Here is a 27,886-nt window from a genome sequence, read left to right on the forward strand (position 1 = left end):
ACAAGTGTCTCAAAAGTAAAACAGAAGCCCTCCGCGTATGCAAATTAACGAGAAATTTAAAAAGTATATTCTATTGTTATATTTCAACAACGCAAACCAAAACCAAAACATAAGAACGAAACATGAAGCGAAATAGTTCAACTCTTACTGCGTATGTATTGTTTTGACACCACGTATTTAACCTTGCACCAACATGGCCAAACTTTCTCCTTTCTTTTTGTGTTATTCTTATTTTGTCTTGCAGCTCCTCTCGGGCGATGAGGAGATCCACTTCAGCGATGCAGAGAGGCCTCCACAGCTCCAAGTTCACGGGGAGCTTCACGGGATTTCACAGCCGGAGGGGGTCCCGGATGCTATCGGACAGTAAAATGGGAAGAAACTTCGCTCAGCGGAAACCTATTAGGGTAAGTTCAGTGGATTTTCAACGGGCTACAGAAAAAGAGGTATCTCATCTCATCTCATTAGCTGCACCGCTTATCCTCAGTAGGGTCGCGGGGTGCTGGAGCCCATCCCAGCAATCATCGGGCAGTGGACAGGGGACACCCTGAACTGGTTGCCAGCCAATTGCAGGGCACACAAGGACAGACAACTTGCTTGCTCATTCACACCTAGGGTCATTCTGAATTTGAATCCACCTGAAATGCATGTCTTTGGAATGTGGGAGGAAACCAGAGTGCCCAAAAAGAGGTATAATTAAACAAATAAATAAAGTTGAGACGAATAAAATTGCATGCAAGAATGTAAAGAAAATATATTATGGAATTATTCAAAACAATTATATAGCGACCCTTAGTGGTGTAAAATACAAAATTGAAATAAAACCCTTTTGGTTCAAAGAATAAGCAAAAGCACATGCACTCAAACATGATTTTAGGGTTAGAAATGTAAAATTAGATGACACAACTTGAGTAAGCCAATATGTTAGGCCGCGCCAGCTTACTACTGCAAATGACCATTTTGCAAAGCTAGCTTGTGTCATGATTACCGATGTGCTTCACCTGTGCCCGCTGCTTTGGCGCCAACTGCCTCGGACTCCGATTGGCTCCCGGTCATTATTTAAACCCACGTCTATCCGTCACCTGTTGTCAGTCCGTCTGCGAACCTCAGTTTACTCTAGGCAAGCTTTTCGACCCTGACTTACTCCTGTTTTGGCTCCCGTCTGTTTCCTGGCCTCGACCCATTTTTTTGATCTTGACCACGTCTACTCTCCTGTCCTGGCTTTCGACTCGTTGCTGATCTCGTTTTTTGCTCTCCTGTCCCGGTTAGTGACCTATTTTTTCTGCCCCCGACACCGCCATCGCTCGCCACAGAAGTGCCACTTCCGCGTTCAGAGCGACCTGCTCCCTGCAACCAGCGATCACCGGATCGTGTGTGCAATCCTTTCCCTTCTTCCCAATAAAACTGAGAGAAACGTTCACAAGTGGGTCCTGTCTCTGTTCTGGTCCTGACAGCTTGTACTGTTGGTGCTTTTAGCACTCAGAGGCAACTTACCATACACATTTAAGCCTTGCACGTCATTATGGCTAATTCCCATCATTTTTCCACTTTTTCCTTCTCCGGTCACTTCTGTTAGCCAATTGGCTGCAGGTTATGGCTCATGGCTAGCTGCTATTGTTATTGTTAGTTGCTCCTGTTTCGTCCATCAACGTCACTTGCCTTCCACAGCTGGTTATGTAAGCAAACTTCGCTGAGTCCTATATTTCAGGTATCTGGTGCTTTTTCACATAGTTTTCTTCTTTAGCCACTTGTTTTAGCTACTTGGCTGCAGGCTATGGCTCCCAGTTAGCCGCTGTAGTGATTGTTAGCTGCTCGTTCTGCTTCCTTCAGCGTCACTCGACTTCCACAGCTGCTCATGCGAGCAAATGTCAATGCATTTTGTGATTCAGTTTGTCGATGTTGGCTCCTGCAATCTTTTACTAGCCTTTTTAGTAGTTTCTCCCACCAACCGATAAAGTTTGTCACTTACACCTAATCTGACCAACTACAGCTTTGGCTTTTTCAGCTGCTCCAAGTGTATCCAGTTCACTCAGTCTTTTGTTGTTGCTAAAGCGGATAAGAAACAGCTTTCCTGTCCCGTCGCTGGTTTAGTAGTTTCTCCCACCAACCGATAAAGTTTGTCACTTACACCTAATCTGACCAACTACAGCTTTGGCTTTTTCAGCTGCTCCAAGTGCATCCAGTTCACTCAGTCTTTTGTTGTTGCTAAAGCGGATAAGAAACAGCTTTCCTGTCCCGTCGCTGGTTGATTCCTTCTTGCTCACGCAAGAACATATGGAAGTAGGATTGCAAGCACCAGTCAACAGTTAACACCCTACTTTTATATAAATATTGAGTTCGGATGATGTGCAGGCGTTAAGATTTATCAGGCACAGGTGGGCATTCTCCAGCCACTCCTCCTATGTTGGTGCCCTCTAGAGGGGAAATGATGTGCAAGAGCCTGACAAAATCACCAAAATTGGATTAATTTAATTTAATGTAATTAATTTTTAGAATTGCCAGGTTGAAAATTAGCTAAATATTCTCTCCTAGACTGAGATCATTTCTTCCTCATGCCATGAGGCTCTTTAACTCCACCCGGGGGAGTAAAAGCCCACATTAAACCCCACCCCCACATTTGCATGTTACCCTATTTTTATTACAGTGTGTATTTTCTGTAGCACTATTTAAATACTCTATATCGATATATTGGGTATTTTGTACTCTATATCTTTCACTTTATTATTTTATTTTTCAACACAAGGATACTGCTATCTATCTATCTATCTATCTATCTATCTATCTATCTATCTATCTATCTATCTATCTATCTATCTATCTATCTATCTATCTATCTATCTATCTATCTATCTATCTATCTATCTATCTATCTATCTATCTATCTATCTATCTATCTATCTATCTATCTATCTTTCTATCTATCTATCTATCTATCTATCTATCTATCTATCTATCTATCTATCTATCTATCTATCTATCTATCTATCTATCTATCTATCTATCTATCTATCTATCTATCTATCTATCTATCTATCTATCTATCTATCTATCTATCTATCTATCTATCTATCTATCTATCTATCTATCTATCTATCTAAATGATCAAATCAATGATTTTTAAGGCAAAGTATGGAAGAAAATATGGAAGTATGGTCTGTTTTTTTCCAAGTGGTATCCATCTAGCTAAATCCATATTGTCACTTAAAAGAATAACAATTCTTTGTCAGATTCTCATTAGTGTAGAAGAAGTTGGTACCTGCTACAAAATGAAAAAATCAGATATCTCCTCTGATCTCCACTTGCCTTTTTCAATTACCAGGTGCTAGATGATGAAGGCAACGATGTCACCCCGAAGCCCCTGTACGAACCTGAGCACAAAGACCCCCACGCCAAACCACAGAGGAACTTTTTTGAGGATTATTACTCCAGATGGGACACTTCCAAATCCTCCTCCTTCTCAATGGTGCCCTCCTCGGGGTAACTAAATATAAAAGTACATAAGATGATCACATTGGCTCATTTTTATTGTTTCTTTTTGTTTCCAGGTCCTGCAGGTGGAGCAGCAGTCTGCCTAGTGTATCAAACAAAGTCATACTTGGCTCACAAAGTGGACATCACTTTATCAAGTTGGACACCGGCCCACCACTTGGTCTTTGTTTTTTCACAATTTAACTTCAGGAATTTTATGACAAAAGGCGCTCTTACTCGTACATTCTTCGCTCCCTCCCCAGATTCGGCCAGACAACCTCAACAGACACCAGATGAGATTTCTCTGGACGAGGTGTTGAACATTTACTTGACTGAGACAGACACTATCGTTCTTCTGGATCTGCCGAGCACGTGCATGTCCGAGGAGGCTGAAAATGCTCAAGCTGTTAAGTAAGTAATAGTGGATATTGGGGTCAATTGTTCATTTGAGTAAATAATTTATGTATTATTTAATCTGAAGAGACAAATTTAATCTTTATTTTCATCTCACCATGCCTCACATGGGGCGGCATATAATGAGAACGGTTGAAAGACCTCACATTTATCAGAAAGTGGTTCATGTTACGCCACACCATCGACCCTCTGCAGTATGCCTACCAGGAGAAGGTGGGAGCGGAGGATGCTATAGTCTACATGCTACACCGATCCCTCTCTCACCTGGACAGGGGCAGGGGTGCTGCGAGGATTACTTTTCTGGACTTCTCCAGTGCCTTCAATACAATACAGCCTCTGCTACTTAGTCGTAAACTGACAGAGATGGGAGTAAGCTCACACCTTGTAGCATGGATTACGGACTATCTGACAGGCAGACCCAAGTATGTGAAACAGGGGGACTGTACATCTTACTCTGTGATCAGGAGCACGGGAGCGCCGCAGGGGACCGTGCTCTCTTCGGTCCTATTCACCCTGTATACGTCGGACTTTCATTACTACTCTGAGTCTGGTCACATGCAGAAGTTTGCTGATGAGACTGGTATCGTGGGATGTATCAGAAGTGGGCAGAAGGAGGAGTATAGAATATTGATCCAGGACTTTGTCCAATGCAGTGGCGCTAACCACCTGCACATGAACACCACCAAGACCAGGGAGATGGTGGTGGACTTCAGGAGGACTACACCTCAGACGGAACCCGTAACTATCAAAGGAGAGTGTGTAGAGTTTGTCCAAACCTACTAATACCTGGGTGAAGCTGGACAGTAAACTGGACTGGACAGCCAACACAGAAGCTCTGTGCAGGAAAGGACAAAGCCGACTGTACTTCCTCAACATCTGCAAAAAGCTCCTGCAAATGTTCTATCAGACTGTTGTGGCAATCGCCCTCTTCTATGTGGCAGTGTGTTGGAGAGGCAGCGCTAAGAATAAGGATGCCTATCATTTTAATGAACTGGTGAGGAATGCGGGCTCTGTTGTTGGCATAGAGCTGGACAGCCTGACAACTGTAGCTAAGAGACGGGCAGTAAACAAGCTGCGGTCAATCATGGACAATTTATCACATCCACTACACAGCATCATCTCCAAACAGAAGAGCAACTTCAGAGACAGACTGCTGTCAAAGTCTTGTTCCACGGACAGACTGAGGAGATCATTACTTCCTCCTGCCATGAGGCTCTTTCACTTCACCCGGGGGAGTAAAAACCCACATTAAACCCCACCCCCACATTTGCATATTACCCTATTTTTATTACAGTGTTTATTTTCCGTAGCACTATTTAAATACTATCTGTCTGTCTGTCTGTCTGTCTGTCTGTCTGTCTGTCCGTCCGTCCGTCCGTCCGTCCGTCCGTCCGTCCGTCCGTCCGTCTGTCTAATAAAACATTTTTATCTTGTCTTGATTACCTTACCCAACCTTTATTGTAATTTTTGTCTTTAGAGAGAGCAACATTCTCTATATTGAGCTCTGCAACAACAGACTGGGAAACGACAAGTACGTGGAGCGAGCCATGCAGACTTTCGTGGGCGCCGCCAAGCACAAGAAAGTCCAGAGCGAGAAAATCGTCATGCACGATCAAGGTGAGGTAGACGAAAACGTGCCTCATCGCTCACTCCATTCAAACTGAAATTCTGCCAAAGGCACCATGGCCACCATCTGGGAGATTTTCGACTCCTTCCAAAACGAGGGCCCCAAAGCGGAGAAGGCCACCTTATCGGAACACAATCTGGACCTGAGTGAAGGTCCCAAGAGGATGGACAGCTTCAGCAGTATCAGCACGGTCGGCACTGGTAAAGAGAAAATGCACAAATACAAAAACAAACCTCATCACTGTTTTGATATTTTCATAGACCTGCTAACTAAATATGTTTGATATATTGGCATTTTTTTATTCATTTAATTAAATTAATTTATAGATTATAGCCTTAAAATTATACTTGTCACAGTATGCAATGTTTTTTTAGGGGGTAAATGTTTTGAAGCCAATAATGGAATAACTGTCATGGTTGCTGATGCGAGGCACCTGAGCCTGCTCCTTTGGCGCCAACTACCTCGGACGCTGATTGGCTACCTGTCACCTTTTATATCCCCGTCTTCCTGTCACAGGGTGTCAGTCCGTCTGCGAACCTCAGCTTACGCTAGGCAAACTTTTCGCGCCTGACTCTCTCCTGTTCTGGCTCCTGTCTGTTTCCCGGCTTCTACCCATTTTTTTATCCCGACCACGATTTTTGCTCCCCCGTGCCGGTTACTGACCTGTTTTTTCCGCTCTCGACACCGCCATTGCTCGCCACGGAAATACCATTTTCACGTCTGAGCAACCTGCTCCCGGCGACCAGCAATCTCCGGATCGTGTGTACAATCCATTTCCTTCTTCCCAATAAAACTAAGAGAAACACAAGCAAGTGGGTCCTGTCTCTGTTCTGGTCCTGACAATAACAGTTAATACAGTTTTCTGTCATTTTATTTTGGTGAGCTTTGTCATCTTGCGTTTTTTTTTTATAAAGTTACGTTTTATTGAATCCCTTTTTTCTTTTTCTCAAAATGTTTTTTCTGTATTTTTTTCCTGTTTTTCAGAATAATTTTCTTCCCATTTTTCCGAAATATAATTTTACTGGTTCTAAGAATTTTTTAAGTCTTAACACATCAAGAAATAAAACTACCCCCCAAAATGAAGACATGAAACAAAAGATTCTGATTTAAAAAATGCATAACAACTAAATTACTCAGCAAAAAAGCAATTCAGAATAATAATATACATATTTGCCTGCAAAATAGTGTCATGGTTGCCATGGCGCCCAATTGGCCTTGCCCGTGTGGCGCCAGCTGCGGCTAGTTGACGGATTGTTTTGCCTTCTATTTAAGCTCAGTGCTCCCACTCTTCCTTTGTCAGTCCGTCAACAAAACTCTGCCCCGCAAGACGTGGGTTTCGACTCGGTCCTGTTTCCTGTTAGTATTTCCTGTCCGGTATTGTTCCTGTTTATTTTTGTCCTGTTTAATATCGGTTTCCAGTTTCGTTCCCGTCCAGTTTGTCCTGTTTAATTTCAATATCCTGTTTTAATATAAATCCTGTCTGTCCCGTCCTGTCCGGTATCGAGGCTATCTGTCCGATGTCTGCTCGGGCAATTGATATCGATCTCGTCGGCCTCTGGCTTCCTATCATTCCACACCAGACTGCTGCCTAACGTGCATGACTCCCCATTTCCCGTAAAATAAAAGGCTTGTGTGAGAAATGTCACATTTGGGTCCTGATCCTGTTTTGGTTCATGACAAATAGAAAACTACCCCCCAAACAATCAAGAAAATGGGAAAGAAATATTCCAAAGAACTGTTAACCTAAAAAATATATTCTCAAATCAGAAAACAATTCCAAAAAACTACCAAGAAAGACATTCAGAAGAAAAATTATTTACCAAAAATTACCCAATCTTATGTTCTGCAAAACAGATTAAAAAAATATATCACTCAAAAATGTATCACTCAAAAACTAAGAAAAATCCCTGAAACTACCTTGTATAAGATTCCAAGAGGCTGAAAACGGTATTTGAAAGAAAACGGCACAAATGTGTTAAAAAACTGAACAATTTTTTAAAGAAGCAGAAAAAAAAAATTGGAAAAGAGATTCCGAAAATATAACAAAGAACAGAAAGATATATACCATTCAACAAAAACTTTTTTTTTTTCTGAAAACAGAAAACAATTAGAAAAAAAAACTACCAATAAAGACATTCAGAAGAAAAATTGTCAGGACCCTAACCGAAACGGGACCCAATTGCGTAATGTTTACCAATGTTTATTGAAGAAAAGAGGAAGGGCTGCGCCCACGATTAGGTGTTCGCTAGACGCGGGAAGCAAGTCAATCTCGTACTCAGATTGTGATCCGAACACGGAAGTGGATCTTCCGTAGCGAGCGATGGTGGTGTTAGGGACGGAAAAACTGGTCAGTAGCTGGGACTGGGAGAGCAAAGCGTAGTCGGGGTCGGAAACGAGTCGTAAGCCAGGACGGGAGAGTAGACGTAGTCAGGAACAAAAATGGGTCGTAAGCCGGGACGGGAGAGCAGACGTGGTCGGGATCAAAACACGCCGCAGCCGGAGACAAATAGGAGCTTGCCTTGTATACACAGAGGTTTGCAGATGGACTGACAAAGGGGGATGGACAGGACAGGGTTTAAATAGGGAGAGGGAGCCAATCAGAACCCACGGCGGTTGGTGCCAAATGAGCGGGCACAGATGAGTCACATCAGTAATCATGACAAAAATAATTTCCAAGTCATGACCCAATCTTTTCTTCTGCAAAACAGGAAAAAAATCTGAAAAATTACCCCCCAAAGTATCACTCAAAAACAAAGAAAAATTACTTACCTTAAATAGGATTCAAAAAACAGAAAACTAGTATTTGAATAAAACTACACAAATGATTTTCCAAACAAACTGTTTTTTAAAGAAGCAGGAAAAAATGAAACACAGAAAAAGAGATTCCCAAAATATAACAAAAAACAGAAGAAATATACCGTTCAACAAAAAAAATGTTTTCCTGAAAAACAGAAAACAGTTATTCAGCAAAACAGAACTGTCATGACCAGAACGGAATCAGGACCCAAATGCGTAACGTTAACCACAAGTTTTATTGATAGAAAGATGAAGGGCAGCGCCCGCGATCCGGTGCTCGCTGAACGCGGGAAGCAAGTCGCTCACACAATCAGATCATGTTTCGAATACGGAAGTGGATGTTCCAGAGCGAGAGATGGCTGTGTCGAGGACGAAAAAAACAGGTCGATAGCCGGGAAAGGAGAGCAAAAACGTGGTCGGGGTCAAAAACAGGTCGTAGCCGGAGACAAACAGGGAGATCAGGAAAGGACGAGTGGAAAAATGGGTGCAAAAAGCAGGATCAACAGTAGTCAGGGTCAAAATGCTAGCCTTGTGACAACAGAGGTTCGCTGACGGACTGACAACTGGAGATTGACAGGATTGGGTTTAAAAAGGAACAGGGAACCAATCAGGTAGCCCGCAGCGGCTGGCGCCAAATGAGCGGGCACAGATGAAGCTAGTCAGCGATCATGACAAGAACAATATAATATCACATCGTGCTGTGTTTTTACAATTGATACAGCGGAATAAATGTAGACTGAATCAAATGTATTTTTCTGACTTTATGTGCCCAGCCAGCACGGGAAGCTCCCTGTTTGCTTTCAAAATGCAAGGTGGCGACATGAGCGACAAGCCGGAGCTCGAGCTCATCTTCGAATCGGACGCTTTCCAACGCAACTTGCTCATCATGGAACGATGTCTCGTCGCCAACATCTTTCAACCCAAATTGGCCTCTTACAGGAACCTTCCCGAGATCAAAGGTAAAGCACCTTCCACAGTATGTCACAAAAGTGAGCCTAGTGTCACATCCATCCATTACCTGCACCGCTTATCCTCAGTAGGGTCGCGGGGGTGCTGGAGCCCTTCCCAGCTATCTTCGGGCAGTGGGCAGGGGACACCCTCAACTGGTTGCCAGCCAGTCGCAGGGCACACAGAGACAGACAACTCACTTGCTCATTTATACCTAGGGACGATTTGGACCGGCCAACTAACCTGACATGCATGTTTTTGGAATGTGGGAGGAAACTCAAGCAAGCACGGGGAGAACATGCAAACTCCACACAGGAAGGTTCGATCTCATGACCTCAGATTTGGAAGAACATTCCAGTGGAAATTTGTGAGGCTATAAATATTTTGAGTTTTTTGAGGAGGGGAAATATATTTACACTGCTCTATAAGCTTTACACAAATTACCTTTTTATTGTGTCAAAGCATTTTTCCAGTGTTGTTCGATTAAGCATTATGATGAAATCTCTGAAAAAATGTGAGGGGTGTGCTCACTTTGGTGACATACTTTATAGTACCATCAGTTATGTATTTCTGTATATGAAATGAAATTTGGGATTCCCCAAGGTTCAATCATAGGCCCAGCACGTTTTAATTGTGACATTCTTTCCCATGGGGATGTCCTCAGGAGACACAGGCTCTGTTTCCATAGTTACGGTGATGACGCAAAGCTGTACTTTGCCGTGGTGAAACAAGTCCTATTGATACCCTTTTAGAATATATTTCAAATATAGTAATTGATGGCAGAGAGCTTCCTAAATCACAAGCATAGATCTTAATCATCTGTGCAGAAAGACAGAGAGATGAACTTTTTAGACCTTCACAATCTGTTAAGATCCAAGGGGTCATGTTTAACTCTGAGCCTAATTTCATTCCACATATCAAAAACAAGGCAGCACGGCGGCGCAGTGGTTAGCGCGTGTGCTGCACAGTTCTGAGGTCGTGAGATCAAACCTCCTGTGTGGAGTTTGTATGTTCTCCCCGTGCTTGCGTGGGTTTCTTCCGGGCACTCCGGTTTCCTCCCACATTCCAAAAACAAGAATCAGATTAATTGGCCGGGCCAAATTGTCCCTAAGTATTAATGAGCGAGCGAATTGTCTGTGTCTCTGTGTGCCCTGCGACTGTCTGGCAACCAGTTCAGGGTGTCCCCTGCCCACTGCCTGAAGATAGCTGGGATGGGCTCCAGCACACCCAAGACCCTGATGAGGATAAGTGGGACAGATGATGGGTGGATGGATGGATATCAAAAACATAATTTAGATTGCTTTTTTTAATCATTTGAATAAAATGGCACTTTTTTTACTAGTTTGGCTGCTCGTTGAGGGTGGTGACGGCCCTGGGGAAAAAACTGTCTCTGACCCTGTTAGTCCTTGTTTTAAGGGACCCGTAGTGCCTACCTCTCTCAGGCAAACACGGAGGTGCTGATGCATGCTTGTGTCTTCTCTTATTGAATTATAATCCCCTGCTTCCTGGACTCCCCCAAAAGAATGTCACCAGCGATTATTTTTTATCATTTGAAGAATATAGCCGTATTTTCTCAGGCAAAGACAGAGGTGTTGATGCTTGCTTTTATCTCCTGCCATTTTGATGATTGTAATTCCCTGCACTCTTGGTTCCCCCAAAATAATGTCACAAGCATTTGGTTTCTATGATTTGAAGTATAAAATTAGAATCCGCCAAGTCCTCCCTCTGGCAAACACGGAGGTGCTGATGCATCATTTCTGGCTTTCCATCAATTTCAGGATCGATTTGAAAGTGCTTATACTAGTTTTTGAATATCTTATCGGTCTTGGGCCTCGTCTTATCCTGATGATCTCACCCATTGCGTTAGTTTATTTTCTTGATCTACATTGAATGTCTTTATACAGCACCTTGAGTTGAATTTCATTGTCTGAACAGTCCTATAAAAATACATTTTGATTTGATCAACTGTGTTTAAAGAGCCCTCCTATGAGACGGAACCCGAACCTGAGCTCCCCAAGGAGGACGAGCAGAAAGAGGAGGAAGAGGAAGAAGATGTGGAAGAGGTGGGGAACGAAGTGCAGGAAGTAAAGAAGGAAGAGCCGGTGATGGAAGAGGAAGCCAAGGAGGAGGAGCAAGAGGAAGAAGTTGAGGAAGAGGAAGAGCCAAATCCATCTCTGGAACTTCTCTGGACCTTCAGTTGTGAGCTTACTAAAGGGTGGAACATCACGTGCTTAACTTGGAACAAGCAGAACCCTGTAGGGAAGAAATCTAAAGCTAAAATGTATACAGTATATATTTTGATATAAAATCTCTTTTTTCCTAGGATCTACTGGCAGTAGGCTACGGCGACTTCAGACCTGGGAAAAAAGGCATGATCTGCTGCTGGTCGATAAAGAACCTGAGCGTATGTAACCCATTTTATATATTTAGATGCTCTGCTAAGTCATTTTTCAAAGTTGGAATTTTTTATAATTTCACTTCGAGCAGCACGGCCGCGCAGTGGTTAGCGCGTGTGCGGCACAGTTCTGAGGTCATGAGATCAAACCTCCCTGTGTGAAGTTTACATGTTCTCCCCGTGCTCGCGTGGGTTTCCTCTGGGAACTCCGGTTTCCTCCCACAGTCCAAAAACATGCATGTTAGGTTGATTGGCCGGTCCAAATTGTGCCTTGGTGTGAATGAGCGAGTGAATTGTCTTTCCCTGTGTGCCGTGCGCCTGGCTGGCAACCAGTTCAGGGTGTCCCCTGCCCACTGCCCAAAGATAGCTGGGATGGGCTCCAGCACCCCCGCGACCCTACTGAGGATAAGCGCTGCAGTTAATGAATGGATGGATGGGTTTTCACTTCAAATCTAATATTGATTAATTCATGTCACTACATCTATGAAAGAGTTTGTGCAAATTGTGTTTTTATTTGTTAATGGCAGTGAATGTGTAAATATAATAATATTTAGGAAAGTTTTCCCTCAAAATCGTTTTTAGACGTATAACTTTCATACTGAAACATCAATAACTCTTATATCGTCAGAATAAGAAAGCTGTAAATCTCCAAATAACCCTCAAACAAACTAATCAGGGATCATTTAGTTTACCAGACAAAATACATTTTGAAGAATTTTTTACATGACAGTGAGAATATTATACACAAATATATATATATATATATATATATATATATATATATATATATATATATATATATATATATATATATATATATATATATATATGTATATATGTATATATATATATATGTATATATATATATATATATGTGTATATATACACATATGTATGTATACACATATGTATGTATGTAATATGTTTAAATCTAGATAGATAGAATTATACATTAATATATGAATAAAATATAATACATATATGTAAATATAGTAAAATAAAAAAATGGAATATGAATAAAAATACATGGTCCGAAAATAATCTTGTAGAATATATGTATACGACAATCAATTCATATTTTTATCAACCACTTTTGTCTAACCCAGTCCTAAAATTCCGAATAATATCGTCACAAATCATGTTTTATGTTGACATATTTCTGTTTGAAATTGATTTGTGTTGCGATAATGGTTTCACCATTTCTTTCATAATTGTTCAATTTCCATTCGTCCTTGGTGCGTTTTAATTGAATTGTTCTGCTTTTGTCAAGGTTGATGTTTTTCCTGCATTATGTTTCCTGATTTGTCGTCTTGAATTCTTTTTTCTACGTTTTTTTTCGATTTGAATAATGTTTTTTGTGTTTGTTTGTGGCTTTTTATTCAAAGACTGCACACAAAAAAACTGCATAGATCATTAATCAACAAAAGGAAACTATTTGCTCACAAACAGCTGTAGAATACAATACTACAGTACTTAAATGTGTGCACACAGGGTGAAGGCTGAAGCTTTTAAATGCCTACCCCTGTTCCATTTGTTTTCCCTTGCAGGGACACATATTCAAAATCAAAACGAGAAAACTGAACTTTAACCCCACAAAGCAAAATTAGAAAACAGAGAAATTACATTGCAATGTTTCAAGTCAGATTTATTTGTATAGCCCTTAATCACAAGAAGTCTTAAAGGGCTGTACAGTCTTTTATTACAGCATCCCTTGATCAAAACCAACACGAGGGCAAGGAAAAAAACTCAAAAACCTCAGCATGAGGAAATTAAGAAACCTTGAAAATGGGCTGCACTTGAGGTAAGCCCTCTTCCAGAATGACCAGGCTGCAATAGATGGTCCAAGGGCATCAACAGACAAGACACAGACATCATCAACATAAAATATAAGTCATTCAGGAGCTATAGAATATACGGGTGTTTTTGGCCTAAATTCAAAAGGTTCCACTGAAGTTGCAGACAATTCCACGGCACAAGGGCCCAAATGGAGAATGCTCTCTATTTCTTCTGGACTCCTCGGATCATTAGTAGCAATGTCTGAAACTCATGACAAATTGTTAGCAAACTCTGAAAAGTTGCCTGCCCAGCCATAAAGTTGCCTGCCACATTTTTCACAACTTGAAAAACAATAACAAGACGAATCGCAAAAAAAACCCGTTGTTGCAAAGTATTAAGGATTGATAATCAGAATATATAACAGAATACCACTTTAAAATTAAATTTATTATAAATCTACTTATAACATTCATTGCATGTATCTGACATTGCTGTTTTCCATCTGCCATCAGTTATGTACCTGTATTTACTATGCAATGTTTGCGTTGCGTCGTCTGCTACAAGCCACGTGAACTTCTTTTTCCGCGGTGCTTTTAATGTACTCTTACGTTTTGTAGCATCATAAATGTTGTTAGCTTCTTTTGAATCTTTCTTCTGGGGCTAAGATTTTGGATTGATTCCTAACCACTTCTCCATTTTTTTTGTGTTCTCTGTGCGTCTACTGTGGAAAATGATATGCAAATGCATGACCTTATAACGCTCGGGGAAAGTCCGGAAGCACGAAGCTGCCGAGTATGCAAATTGCCAACCGAACCGAAATTTCCAAACCGAAAGAAGATTTCGAAACCGGAATAAAGCAAACATTTGATTTGGAAAAAAAACAACAACAAAAAAACTTTTCTTGAATAAGTTGTCGGCCACCCGGTCAGAGACGTTTTGCAAGTTGTACGTCCGACGTAAAAGATGCACACCCCGGGCAGACGTTATTTCAGACACTGTTAGTAGTCAAGATTTTCTGAGCAAATGCTCAGAGCAGAAAGATAAGGCAAAATAAAATCTGAAAGACATGAGGGGGCAAGTCCTTGCATAAGTTTTTTTTTTGACTCGAATCACATTTATAGAATCATGTTTCTCATTTTTTGAGACTTATAAAATTTAAATTGATTGGCGTTATTGTTTTTCTGCTTGTCTCATGTTTGTTCCCAAGTCTCACATTTGTCTGATTGACCCCTTTAGTGGCCGGAGCGCGTTTATCACTGCCATAGCGGCATCACGGCATTGGATTTCTCTACAAACAACCCGGACAAGTTGGCGGTGGGGATGCATGACGGCACCGTCGCCATCTTCAGCGTGCGGAATCGGGAAAGTCGCAACTTCCTCACCAGCAGCATGTGCGGGAAAATACACTTACATTAGACCCCGGGATACGGCAACCCCGCCTTATGACCGTTTCAGCAAACGGTTTTGGATAAGATGTTTTTCAGCCCCTATTTACGGCATCATGACATCATATTTTTGCGTACCCCAAAACGTATTTGAGTTGCCTGTGGGTACGACGGCTCAATTCTCGAAGATGCTTGTTTGATATCATTTGATGTCATATAAAATGCTGGTCTGCCATTGGTTTGCGTTAAGGCATCATAAAAATGCTGATATGTTATTGGCTGAAATACTTCCCACAATGACTTTCTCTTCCATTTACAAAATACAAGAAATCTCTCGCTATAACGCAGTTTATGCTTCACATGTTTACAACTTCAGGGATTTGCATTGTCCATTGTGTCTTCTGATTGGCTAAACAGTCTCTTAGCTTATTGTTTTTTGAATCAAACGTTTATCACGGTTCACGGATTCGTTGACCAATGAGGTCGTAGGGGCACCACTTTCTGTGGTGTGTCTTGGGCAAGTACAGCCTGGCAGTGCCTATCCCTCTCTAAGCTGTTTTTGGGGTAGGAGTTGAAACGGATAGTACTGTTTTCCATGTTTACCAGTAGCAGGAGAAGCCTCCTGATCTGACCATGTTTATCATAGAAATGAAGCTCGCGATTTTCAAAAAAATGAAGGAGGCCAACCAATCAGTGACAGGGACTATTATTAAAGATAAGGCCATTAAAGTCTTCCGAGGGCCAAATGAAACATTTAAAATTAGTTTTCATTTGATCTGCCGTTTCCTCACCCTTTGCATCCACCCTCGACTCCACTGTACCATCTCAAGGCGTTCGGAATGTATTAGCTAATTTCCATAGGTTTTCTAAATTGCCATATGGCAATTTCACTTTTTGATCCCACTTCAGATTCATGTCGTATCCTGGGGGTCTAGTTTATATTAATTAAGCAATATAGAAATATTTCACATAGACAAATAATACATTTGTATTTCTTGTGAAGAGATTGCAAAAAGCGTCACGTTCATCCGGTGTGGTACGTGACTTGGGTGAAGCAGGAGATGACGCTCTCCGAGGAGGACGTTGTGGAATCCGTTGTGTCCGTTTCGGAGGATGGACGTGTCCTCAAGTGGCTCCTGTCCAGCCATGGACTCGATGGCATCGGTAGGAAACGACTCGATTGCAGCAAAATTGCCAATATTAGATGATGTCATGAGATCGAACCTTCCTGTGTGGAGTTTGCATGTTCTCCCCGTGCCTGCGTGGGCTGGAGACTGGAGGCTCGATAGGGCTTGGGCGCTGGCCCAGCAAGGTTCTCTAGTTGCTTGTTAAGCTGGCTCCGGAGAACTTTTTTTGCCATTTGTCAGCTCGCTGGCTTCTTTTAAACTGGATTGCAGTTTCTCGGGCGTCCTGACTCACGCCTCCGGTCTGGCCGGCCCCTGGAGGGGAGTCCACACGGCGACCTTTGATTTGCACATGCGAGATAATGCCCCACAAACCCACATTCATCCAGTATCTGCCGGATAGTTATATCAATGTGATTGAGTTACAACACAGTATTGAATTCTCATGTTTTCACATTTTTGATCATTTTCTGACGTTGCAAAACGGAATCCTGACCCAACGTCAAATGCGCTACAAAAGTATTATTTTATTACTTGTTTTTTAGGTTAATTAAGAACTTTATTCTTAAAACAAGCAAATCTACTTTTTATGGGAATATTACTAATTTCAAGAATTGTTTTTTAACTGAAATGTGAATAAATAATACATAAACTTCTGCCATTTTATCTGAAACTATAGTTTTATTGATTTAACTCTTTTTTTACATAACAAAAAAAGAAAATATAACTAATTTTGTGCAATTTATCTCCTTTTAATGGGAAAATATATTAATTCTAATTTAAAGCAGTAATATCAGTTGTCCTTTGCAGAGGATAAAAATTTACAAATGTTGTGTCCTATGTCATGAACCGGAACAGGATGAGAATCCAGATGCGTGACGTTTCTCACACAAGCTTTTATTTTACGGGAAATGGGGCAGTCATGCGCGTTAATCCCAAATGCCAGTGATTCGGCGACCGTTGGGCGGAAGACGTAAGCCAGCAGTCTGGAGTGGAATGACAGGAAGCCAGAGGCCGACGAGATCGATACCAATTGCACGAGCAAATATCGGACAGATGGGGTCGATACTGGACAGGACAGACAGGGTTGATATCAAACACTGGAGATCGAAATTAAACAGGACAAACTAGACGGGAACTAAACTGTAGATCGATATTAAACAGGACAAAATAGACGGGAACAATACTGGAAAGGAAACACAAGCAGGAAACCAGACGGAGTCAAAACCCACCTCTTGCGGGTGCAGAGGTTCGTTGACAGTCTGACAAAAGCTGAGTGAGAGCACTGAGCTTAAACAGGAGGATAGCCAATCTGTCAACGAGCTGGTGTCACGCGGGCAGGGCCAATTGGGCGCCATGGCAATCATGACATCCCGTGAGAAAAACATACCTCCGAAATGATTGTTTTTTTATGATTGAAATTGTCCCTCAGTTATTTAAAGACTTATGGGTTATCAGGCATGCTGGAGCTGAGGAGAATCCAAGACGGTATCAAGAAAGCCGAAGGCAACAAAACAAAGCGGGAGGGCATCCTGGTTTCCACGGCAACGCCGGGCCTCTGCTTGGATTTTCAACCCACAGTAAGTCAAAAAATTGCGGCAAAGTCACCTTCTTTAAAATTTGATTTTTTTGTAGGATTCGAGCATCTACTTGGCCGGCACTTCCGAGGGCGTCATCCACAAATGCTCCGTGTCCAACCATCACCATTATTTGGCCCTTTATCAGAAACACCTGGTAAGTCTAATGCCAAGTCCCCATAAAAGGGGTCTGGAACTCAATGGACTTAGCAAGGGTCAGTTGAGGTCAGGCCAAATTTGTTTTCCCACAAGAAAAGGTCTGAGAAAAAAACATTATACTATTCTCAAATATTCATTCATTCATTGATTATCTGCACCGTTTATCCTCAGTAGGGTCGCAGGGGTGCTGGAGCCCATCGCAGTTATCTTCGAGCAGAGGGCAGGGGATATATATGCGGCACAGTTCTGAGGTTGTGGGATCAAACCTCCTGTGTGGAGTTTGCATGTTCTCCCCATGCTTGCGTGGGCACTCCGGTTTCCTCCCAGATTCCAAAAACATGCATGTCAGGTTAATTGGCCGGGCCAAATTGTCCCTAGGTGTGAATGAGCGAGCGATTTGTCTGTCCCTGTGTGCCCTGTGATTGGCTGGCAACAGATTCAGGGTGTCCCCTGCCCACTGGATAGCTGGGATGGGCTCCAGCACCCCCGTGACCCTACTGAGGATAAGCGGTGCAGATAATGGATGGATGAATGTTACACAAAGCAGGATCTTAAAAAAAAATCATAAATTGATGTAGAAAAGAGATAATAAGTACTTTCATGAAAGGGACAGTGCATAGGATTTGACCACTATATGTTGCTGTATTGTGTCGAGCAACCGAAAACAAATCCTAAAAAACTTTAAGGAATAGTACAAACTACGGAGACTCAAAGTGAACAAAAAAAACAAAACATTTCCCTATCTTATTTTGCCTAGCCTTACATGAAGTGAAAGAAAAAGGCGTAAAGGAAGGACGGACGGACGGAAAAGGAATTTCAGGAAAACAGTAAAAAGCAAGAAAAACAAGAAAAGAAAGAAAAGCAAAGTAAAAATAAACAATAAGATGGAAGCAAGAAAAGAAAAAAACAGAAGTGGACTAAATCAAAAGAACTAAAGAGATTAAAGTAAAGAAAGAGAGAGAAAAAAAGAGGACTAAATAAACATAGCTCAAAAGATTAAAGTAAAAAAACAAGAAAAGAAAATGAACTAAAGAAAAAGGAAAGAAAAAGACAGAAAGAACAGAAAAAAGCAAACAAAAAGAAAAAAATAATAAAATAAAAAGAAAGGTGTCAAGAGACCGGACCAGAACGAAGGCAAGGCAGGAAGGGTGAACCCCTTTTTCGTTGACGATCAGAACTTTTATTTAGCAAAATAAAAGTCGTCCAACTCTCAGGGACAAAACAAAACAAAAACAGGCTTACAGGCAAACAGGAACTTAGACTAGGAATACTAACAAAACAAGCTTTTACTCAAAACGTGCAAACACAGGTTTCCTCCGACTCAAACAAAACAGGACAGAGCAAAACAGAACAGAAAATGTAAATGAACCAGCACCCGCAATGCACACGACAAAAGGAAAATATTAAAGTGGGGGGAAAAAAAAGGAGAAAAAAAGGGTTAAGATTAAAAAAAAAGAAAAAAGATTACAGTGAGAAAAAAAAAGTGTCAAGACCAGAACGGAGAAAGGACCCACTTCCGTTACATTTCTGTCAGTTTTATTGGAAGAAAGAGAAAGGGAACGCGGAAGTGGGACTTTAGTGGCGAGCGATGGCGATGTTGGAATCGGAAAAACGGGTCAGTAGCTGGGACAGGAGATCAAAAACGTGGTCGGGGTCGGAAACGAGTCGTAAGCCAAGAGAAGAGAGTAGACGTGGTCAGGATCAAAAACGGGTCAAAGCCGGGAACAGACAAGAGCAAAAAACAGGTGGGAGTCAGGGTCGAAAAAGACATGCCTAGTGTAAACTGAGGTTCGCAGACGGACTGACAGCAGGTGACAGAAAGAAGTGGGTTTAAATAGGGACAGGGAGCCGCCAATCAGAGTCCGAGGCAGTTGGTGCCAAAGGAGCGGGCACAGGTGCATCACATCAGTAATCATGACAAAATGCATGCTAAAAATGGGATTGAAAAAAGAAGAAAAAGATTAAAGCAAGCAAAAAGAAGAAGTGTTTAAATAAAAAAGGAAGAAGACAAAGAATATTAAAGTAAGAAAAAAGAAAAAAAGAATTAAAAAAGAAAAAGAATAGAAAGAAAAAAAGAGTTTTTTTTTTACCTGTAGCAGCAAGATGGTTGATTATCATGTTGGAGAGGGGAAGCTAAATAAATTTGATTATTTATTTTAAAACATGCACTTTTACATGATCCTGTATGGTTGCTCATTTTTGAATCAAAATTGTTTTTCTATTGAGTGATTTTTTGACCACTAGGAGGCACTTAACACACACTGTCCCTATAAACGTTCACATATGAAGATGGGGCAGGGGCCTCAAGTTTGAGACGCCGTGATCGGTCAAGGGGTCTCCTCTTTTGGCAGTGCCCCGTCAATCACGTGCAGTGGTCCCCGTTCAGCCCCGACGTCTTCCTGAGCGGTTCGGCCGATTGGACCATTCAGTTGTGGAAGGACGACTGCCTGACCCCGGCCATGGGCTTCTGCTCCATCCAGAGTCCGGTCCTGTCCGTCAGGTGGTCTCCGCTTTGGCCTTCGGTTTTTGCCGCCATCAACTGCGAGCAGCTGGAGATCTGGGACCTCAACGCTTCCCTGTGAGTTCCTTGTTTACCGTAGCCGTCCTCCTGGGGTTTATGTTCTCAAGTGAAGGCCATAAATCTAAATGGGAGGTTTGAGGGAGCAGACCTTCTCTACTACAGAATTAAGAGTTGGCGCCCCCACCTGAAATGTATGGGGATTCATTGAATGATTGTGTTGATGAATGCTGAATAATTGAATTGAATTGTCTTTATTGTCATTGATATCAACGTTGTGAAATGTCGTGAGTCAAGTCAAGTCATGTTTATTTGTATAGCCCTTAATCACAAAGACTCTCAGAGGCTGACTATTATGACACCATCCCCTGATCTAAAACCTACATGAGGGCAAGGAAAAACTCAAAAACCTCAACATGAGGTAAACGAAGAAACGGCCACGTTCTATTTTTAGCTACTGTAAAAAAACTGGAAAATCATAAAAGAAGAATTGCTTAAATTTTCCGCCATTTTGAAAAATATTACATTCGAAAAAACTTTCTTCATCCCCAAAAACCAAAACAGTGATTAAAGTATGTGCTAAAAAATAAATTAAATAAAAAACATTTTATTTTTTGTTCAAACGTAACTGTAAATTAGACTATCCCTTTAACTGTAAAAACATTTGAATGACATCACACCCAAAAAAGAAAATACAACTTTCAAGGCAATTATTTCAAGGGTTCATTAGAGCGTGAACGTGGACCGGACTAGTCGGGTTGCCAGACGGGAGAACGAAGCATGATCGTGGATCGGAACAAGTCGGGTAGCAGGGATGGCAGAACGAAGCGTGGTCGAGGACCGATACAGGAAACGGGGGACGGAATCAGGCAGGTTACAGGTAGCTGGGACAGGAAAACGGACCCTGGTTCGGGGATCGATACAGGAAACAGGGGACGGAATCAGGCAGGATACGGGTAGCCGAGACAGGAGAACGGAGCGCGGATCTGGGATCGATACAGGAAACGGGGGACAGAATCAGGCAGGATACGGGTAGCCGGGACAGGAGAACAGAGCCTGAGGCGTGTTCAGGAGAGTGAGTGATTGCTATCGCGAGCTATCGCTAGCTTCTGAACGGCCAGTGATTATTGAGCGCTCGCGTGCCCGAGTAATCACGGGAGAAAGACCGCTTACTTTGATTTCCAACATGGCGTCGACAGTGCAGAAGATGGAGGATCTCACCCTGACGAGTGCTGTTGGCGATGTAATATATCGTCTTACATTGCCTGGTAATGTTTGTGAACAATGCAAGACAGGTATGACCCTTCCACTGCGTTTAGGATAACCTTAACTGTGTCAATATGCGAACTGTCGCTCATATCAGCCAACTCGCTCAAAGCAAGCTGTAGAACGAAATCCATTGTACTGTCGTCGGCCATTTTGGATCAGTAAGGCAATCACAGTGAGCGATTACAACCGTTCAGCAGTGCGCGGCAAGCGATCAACAAGAGACTACATGTCTGATCACTCTCCTGAACACGCCTCTGGATTGATACAGGAAACAGGGGACGGAATCAGGCAAGATTAATTTAATATTTGTGTCAATTATTGCAGATTAGTACAATGATTATGGCAATTTGTGCAGATTGAGTGATAATTGTGCCGAATAAAGCGGAATATTCTGATGATTGCATAGATTCATGCATATTATCTAGATGACGTGCTGACTAATGTGGACTAATATTAATTATTTTTATTGCAGATTTGTTCTGATGATTGTGTTGATTAATACAGATTATAGGGATGATTTTGTCAGTTAATGCAGATTAATTTTATAATTGTGTGGATTTATTTTATGATTGTGTCGATTGATGCAGATACATTTGTTGATTATGTAGATTAATGCAGATTAATTTGATCATTGTGTCAACTCAATTAGATTAATTTATTAATCGGTCAACTAAAGCAGATTTATCTGATGATTGTGTTGATTAATGCATATTCATTTTATTATGTGCCGATTGATGTGGGGAATTGTGTCAATTATTGCAAATTTATTTTATAATTGTGTTGATTCATTCAGATTAATTTGACAATTGGGTCGATTAATGCAGATTAATTTGATAATTATCTGTATTCATTTGATGATTGTGTCGATTGATGAAGATACATTTGTTGACAAGGTTGATTAATGCAGATTAATTTAATAATTTTATCACTCCACTCAGATTATTTGATTAATTGTGTTGATTAAAGCAGATTAACTTGTTGAGTGTATTAAGTCAGCATACTCTGAGGATAGTGTTGATTATGCAGATGATTTTGATTGTTGTGTCACTGCAGATTGATTTTATTGTCATTAATGCTAATGCGTTTGATTAATTTGTTGATTAAGGCAGATTATTTTGATGATTGTGTCAATTCATTTGGATTAATTTATTAATTGTGTCAATTAATGCAGATTAATTCATTAGTTGTGTTGATTAATGCAGATTAAACCGATGATTTTGTTGATTAATAAAGATTAATTTGATGATTGTGCTGATAAATGCAGATTCGTTTGAAGATGTTGTCAAATCATGTAGATTAATTAGAGTATTATGACAATTTATGCAGATGATAGCATTGATTATTGCATATTAATTTGATTATGTGCCGATTGATGTGGGGAATTGTGTCAATTATTGCCAATTTATTTGATAATTGTGTTGATTATTGCAGATTAATTTGACCATTGGGTCGATTAATGAAGATTAATTTGATAATTATCTGTATTCATTTGATGATTGTGTCGATTGATGAAGATACATTTGTTGACAAGGTTGATTAATGCAAATTAATTTCATAACTTTATCACTTCACGCAGATTATTTTATTAATTGTGTTGATAAAAGCAGATTAACTTGTTAGTTGAGTGTATTAATTCAGCATAACCTGAGGATAGCGTCGATTAATGCAGATACATTTGACGATTGTATCAAGTTATGCGGATTAAATTATTAGTTGCGTTGATTAATACAGATTAAACTGATGATATTGTTGATTAATAGAGATTATTTTGATGATTCTGATGATTACTGCAGATTAATTTGAAGATGATGTCAATTAATACAGAAAATTTTGAATATTATTACAATTTATGCAGAATAATTTGACGATTGAGTCAAAAATTAATTGTATAAATTTCTCAGAACCAGAACAGAAACAGTACCCAATTGCGTTACATTTCTCATACGTTTTATCAAAGGAAAGAAGAAAGGCTGTGCCCACGATCCGGTGTTCGCTAGGCACGAGAAGCAGTTCGCTCTGAACGCGGAAGCGGATCTTCCGTGGCGAGCGATGGCGGTGTTGGGAGCGGAAAACAGGTCAGTAGGACAGGAAAGCAAAAACGTGATCTAGGACGCAAGCTAAGAAACAAGAGTAGAAAAACGGGTCGAAGCCGGGGGACAGACAGGAGCAAAAAACAGGTGGGAGTGAGGGTCGAAAAAGGCTTGCCTAGTGTTAACTGAGGTTCGCAGGCGGACAGACAACAGGTGACAGAAAGGAGTGGGTTTAAATGGTGACAGGGAGCCAATCAGAGTCCAAGGCAGTTGGAGCCAAAAGAGCGGGCACAGGTGATTCGCATCGGTAATCACGACATCAATTAATCACTTGGTTCTTGCCCGTGTAGTAGTTTCACTTCTTTGGTTTCTATTTTAGTGACTGTACACGATATGAAAAATGCATCCATTAAAACCAGTCCTGCTGGAATCTTTTTCAGACTGGACCCGGTTATCGTAGAACCGGCACCACAGGGGATCCAATTGACGTCCATGCTGTTTGCCAAGGGCTCGGATTGCATCCTGGCCGGTGACTCCAGTGGACAGGTCAAGTTCTACAAAATTAATCATCTCAGCGTCGGGCCAGGCAAACCAGTAAGGAAAGTTTTTGCCTGAAATGTTGGTGTTATTATCGACTCTAAATATATATATATATATTTTTTTTGTTTCCAGGTGCCAACTTTGGAGGAACTGGTTCACTTTCCTTCTAGTAGTTCATAGTTTTCACAAAATAAACATTTTTATGGAAGTGTGAGTACCACTCGCATCATAGGATCATGAAAATGGTGATATGTGATTGGTTGAAGAATTTCCCACAATGCCTTTCTCGTCGGTCAGTTCAGAATCTCAGGTGTTAGTCAAAGACTTAGTGAGTTAGTGAAGTATAAAACTGTATTGTACTATATTTATTCACTATAATTCCTAAGATTTGCAATAATGCTAAAGGGAAAAGCAAAAATATGATAACCATGGAAACAAAGCTTGACATACCCATTATCAAGAGACAAAAAGGAGACGATTAACGTAGGAAAATGTTATAAGACTCGCCCCGGGGGGCAGTTATGGTCCTAGATCAAATTTTAACTGGCCCACACACTCTTGTTAAAAAATTAATAATATGTGGCTCGCCACTGATGTTGACCGCAGTCTAAAATAAATCTGTACAAAAAATAATAAACAACCATTTCACCAGAAGATGGTAGCCCTTTGACCGCCTGGCCCTTGGCCTTCTGTGAAAATTTTAGCCCACCCTATTTCCGACATGGGGACCGTAGATTAAAAAAAAGGAAAGTTGACTTTGAGGGTTGCCGCTTCTAAACTGGTGAGGAAGGCGGGCTCTGTTGTGGGCACAGAGCTGGACAGCCTGACAACTGTGGCTGGGGGACGCACACTGAACAAGCTGCGGTCAATCATGGACAATTCATCACATCCACTACACAGCATCATCTCCAAACGGAATTAGCACCTTCAGTGACAGACTGCTGCACAGTCTTGTTCCACGGACAGACTGAGGAGATCATTTATTTCTTCTTTAACTCCACCCGGGGGAGTAAAAGCCCACATTAAACCCCACCCCACATTTGCATATTTCCCTATTTTTACTACAGTGTGTATTTTCTGTGGCACTATTTAAATACTCTATAGCAAAACGTTATATTGGGTATTTTTGTATTCTATATCATTATTTTATTTTTCAACACAAGGATACTATCTATCTATCTATCTATCTATCTATCTATCTATCTATCTATCTATCTATCTATCTATCCATCTATCTATCTTCTAGGACAATGGGAAATTTTAGTATTTGACCATAATCTGAAACAACTGCGTCTACTTAGTGTGCGAAGAGACAGTGGCTGTTTTCAAAGAATATAATATCAAGAAGCATTGCCAGACCAAGTGTGAAGACTACAAAAACTGGAAACAAACGCTGTGAAAAGGTGAACCAATGGGAAGCTGTTTTAACAGCACAGCAGCGCTTTTTTACGTGACCCTGCAAGTCAAATGAAAACGCTACAAAGGCAAGCTGCGAGAGCGCGACGCTGATCGCCAATCACTGCAAACCTTTCACGGAGTTTGAATTTATTAAAAACTGTTTGAAGAATGCCAGGCTGAATAGTCGGCCCTCACACATTTTCAGCGAACCAAATCTGGCCCGCTTTCTGAAATGTTTGGACACCCCTATTTTAAGAGCATGGTAATCCTCTCAAGTGGAAGTTTTAAAATCAGTTTTAATCCGAAATCTCTTTTTCCGCCCCCCTTTGCATCCATCCACTAACTCCACCTTACCAGTTCGAGTCCTGTCACACCAATGGTAGATAAAATGGCAAGGGAAAACCCTTACATTACATTAAAATTATGTTATTTACTCACATACAAGTATATAACACATAAGTAAGTATAATTATTTTGTTATATTAACTTTTTACATGGAAAACTGTGGGTTCGGAATGCATTCACAAATAACCATAGGCAGGTTTTTTTTACAAATACTGACGCTCAGCCATTACACTGTAGTTTGTTGAATCACTTTGTAAACAACGGGGCAACAAATAAGAGTCCGAAGCAGACTTTGTCCAGGAATGCGTCGGCTAACGCGGTTATTAACGGTTGACAGCGCTTCCTTTCACTCAGACCGGAGCAGCCGCACAGCTGCCATGTCCAAACATGTGAATGAGCGGCCTCGCATTCCTTCTTGCCCAAAACAAAAATAGATGCACCTGCTCATGTTAGCTTAACTATTTAATGTCATGTTCTGTACTGTGGACTGTGATTGCTCATCGCGGTCGTGCCTTCATCTCGATATTTTACGGTCTCGACATCATGGCACTCTTGTTATTGTTCTGTCAAAGTGTGGGTAGATGTCCTGTGTACTTTAATGTTTTGTTTACTTTGAGCTAATTCGTGTTTTAACATGTACTGAATTGTACAATTAAGTTTTTGTTAACTTGTAGTTGAGGTGAGTGTGCCTGCATTATTTTTAATGGTCCTGTTATTGCTCTGTCCCTGTGTATGAATGTTTCTTGTGTCGCCTGAATTTCATGTTTTGTTCTTGTAGAGCTACTCAGCGTTTCAACATATCCTATGAAGTCATACGTTGATGTTTTTGTTTCCTGACAGCTTGTTAGTGTACCTGCATTATATTTTATGGTCTCTGTATTGTTCTGCCCCCATATGGGAATGTTTTTGTGCCTTTCATGTTTTGTTCTGTTGGAGCTAGTTTGAAGTCTTACTCTCATGTTTTTGATTTATAACATCATTTTAGTGGGGCAGCATTATATTCCATGGTCTTGTTATTGTTGTGCTCCCATTTGGGGATGTTTTTTGTGTTGTCTGACTTTCATGTTCTGTTTGAACTGGTTTGTTTTGGAGCATTATCTAGTTCTATCCATGCATGAGTATGTTCCCTGCATCATTTTCATTTCTTGTTATGTCCAGTTAGAACAAGCTGGCAGTCTGATATATCCCGTGTCGTCTTAACTTTCACATTTTGTTCAGTCACAGCAAGTTAATGTTCCAACATATCCTGTTTTGTCTAGCTTTCATGTTTTTGCTCAGTTAAAGCTTTTTAGTGGTCCTGTTACAAAACTTGTCGTTTCGTCCACGTGCAACAATGTTTCAACGTGTTTTACAACGTTGATATCAATGACAATAAAGACAATTCCAATTGTCATTCTTTTGTCGTCTGACTTTTATATTTTGTTCTGGAGCTGGTGGGTGTTGGAACATTATGCAGTTGTTCTATCCATACGAGAGTATGTTCACTGCATCCTCCCCTTTCTTGTTTTGTTAAGTAAGAACCACTTGGCATTCAAGTACATCCTGTATCCTCTTTTTTCAATGTTTTGTTCAGTGCAAGCTAGTTTATGTCAGAATTTGATTTTTTTATTGCCATTGGTAAGAACGTAGTGAACATTGTTTACAATGGCATTAAATGTGATTCTTCAGAGTAAATATGTAACAAAAACCTGTAAAAAAATTTAGATCTCGGACTTTTTCTTAAAAGAAAGTAAATCGGATACAAAAAGGATGTTATAATGTTTTATGCATTTTTGTACTCTCAAGTGTTTTACATTTAAATTGTTAATTCACCGCAACTTGAAAGAGTGTGTTAACAATCTAAAAGTGTCTATAGGTGCACATCCCATTTCGAAACCAAACCTGGGAAGTGAAACCCCCCAAATTGGACTGAGAGGGTTTGCATATCACACACAGTTATACATGGATCATATGTTTACAGGACTGTTTCAGAAAATGTGACTTTTGTTCTTTATTTTCTGTTACGAAATTAAAAGAAATGTCCTACACTCTGGATTCATTACATATCATCTAATTGTCATATTCTTATTGCCAAAATCCATCTAAAAAAATTGTAAACTCATGAGAATATGAAATGTAGG

The 27,886-nt window shown here is 40.8% G+C and overlaps 1 protein-coding gene across 1 annotated transcript; it reads left to right on the forward strand.

Moving 5' to 3' along the window:
- Positions 1-27,159, forward strand: dnai4 (dynein axonemal intermediate chain 4). The gene is made up of 17 exons (XM_088340729.1): positions 1-151; positions 245-404; positions 3,317-3,474; positions 3,543-3,646; positions 3,729-3,876; positions 5,357-5,496; positions 5,557-5,706; positions 9,076-9,261; positions 11,228-11,505; positions 11,574-11,654; positions 14,658-14,812; positions 15,810-15,970; positions 17,389-17,510; positions 17,566-17,664; positions 20,018-20,244; positions 23,924-24,077; positions 24,156-27,159. The coding sequence occupies exons 1-17, from the start codon at positions 123-125 to the stop codon at positions 24,201-24,203; spliced, it is 2,400 nt and encodes a 799-aa protein (XP_088196855.1). The 5' UTR covers positions 1-122; the 3' UTR covers positions 24,204-27,159.
- Positions 27,160-27,886: the final 727 nt, after the last annotated feature.

The sequence above is a fragment of the Urocampus carinirostris genome, chromosome 7, assembly GCF_059441175.1.
Source record: "Urocampus carinirostris isolate Australia breed hairy pipefish chromosome 7, RoL_Ucar_1.0, whole genome shotgun sequence".
In the NCBI taxonomy this organism is placed as follows: domain Eukaryota; kingdom Metazoa; phylum Chordata; class Actinopteri; order Syngnathiformes; family Syngnathidae; genus Urocampus; species Urocampus carinirostris.

Excerpts from the sequence above, each read along its gene's own strand:
- dnai4 (XM_088340729.1), top strand. The coding sequence starts at position 123 with ATGAAGCGAAATAGTTCAACTCTTACTGC. Across the intron at positions 3,877-5,356 it reads GAAAATGCTCAAGCTGTTAA|AGAGAGCAACATTCTCTATA; the intron begins GTAAGTAATAGT and ends TTTTGTCTTTAG. Across the intron at positions 9,262-11,227 it reads GAACCTTCCCGAGATCAAAG|AGCCCTCCTATGAGACGGAA; the intron begins GTAAAGCACCTT and ends CTGTGTTTAAAG.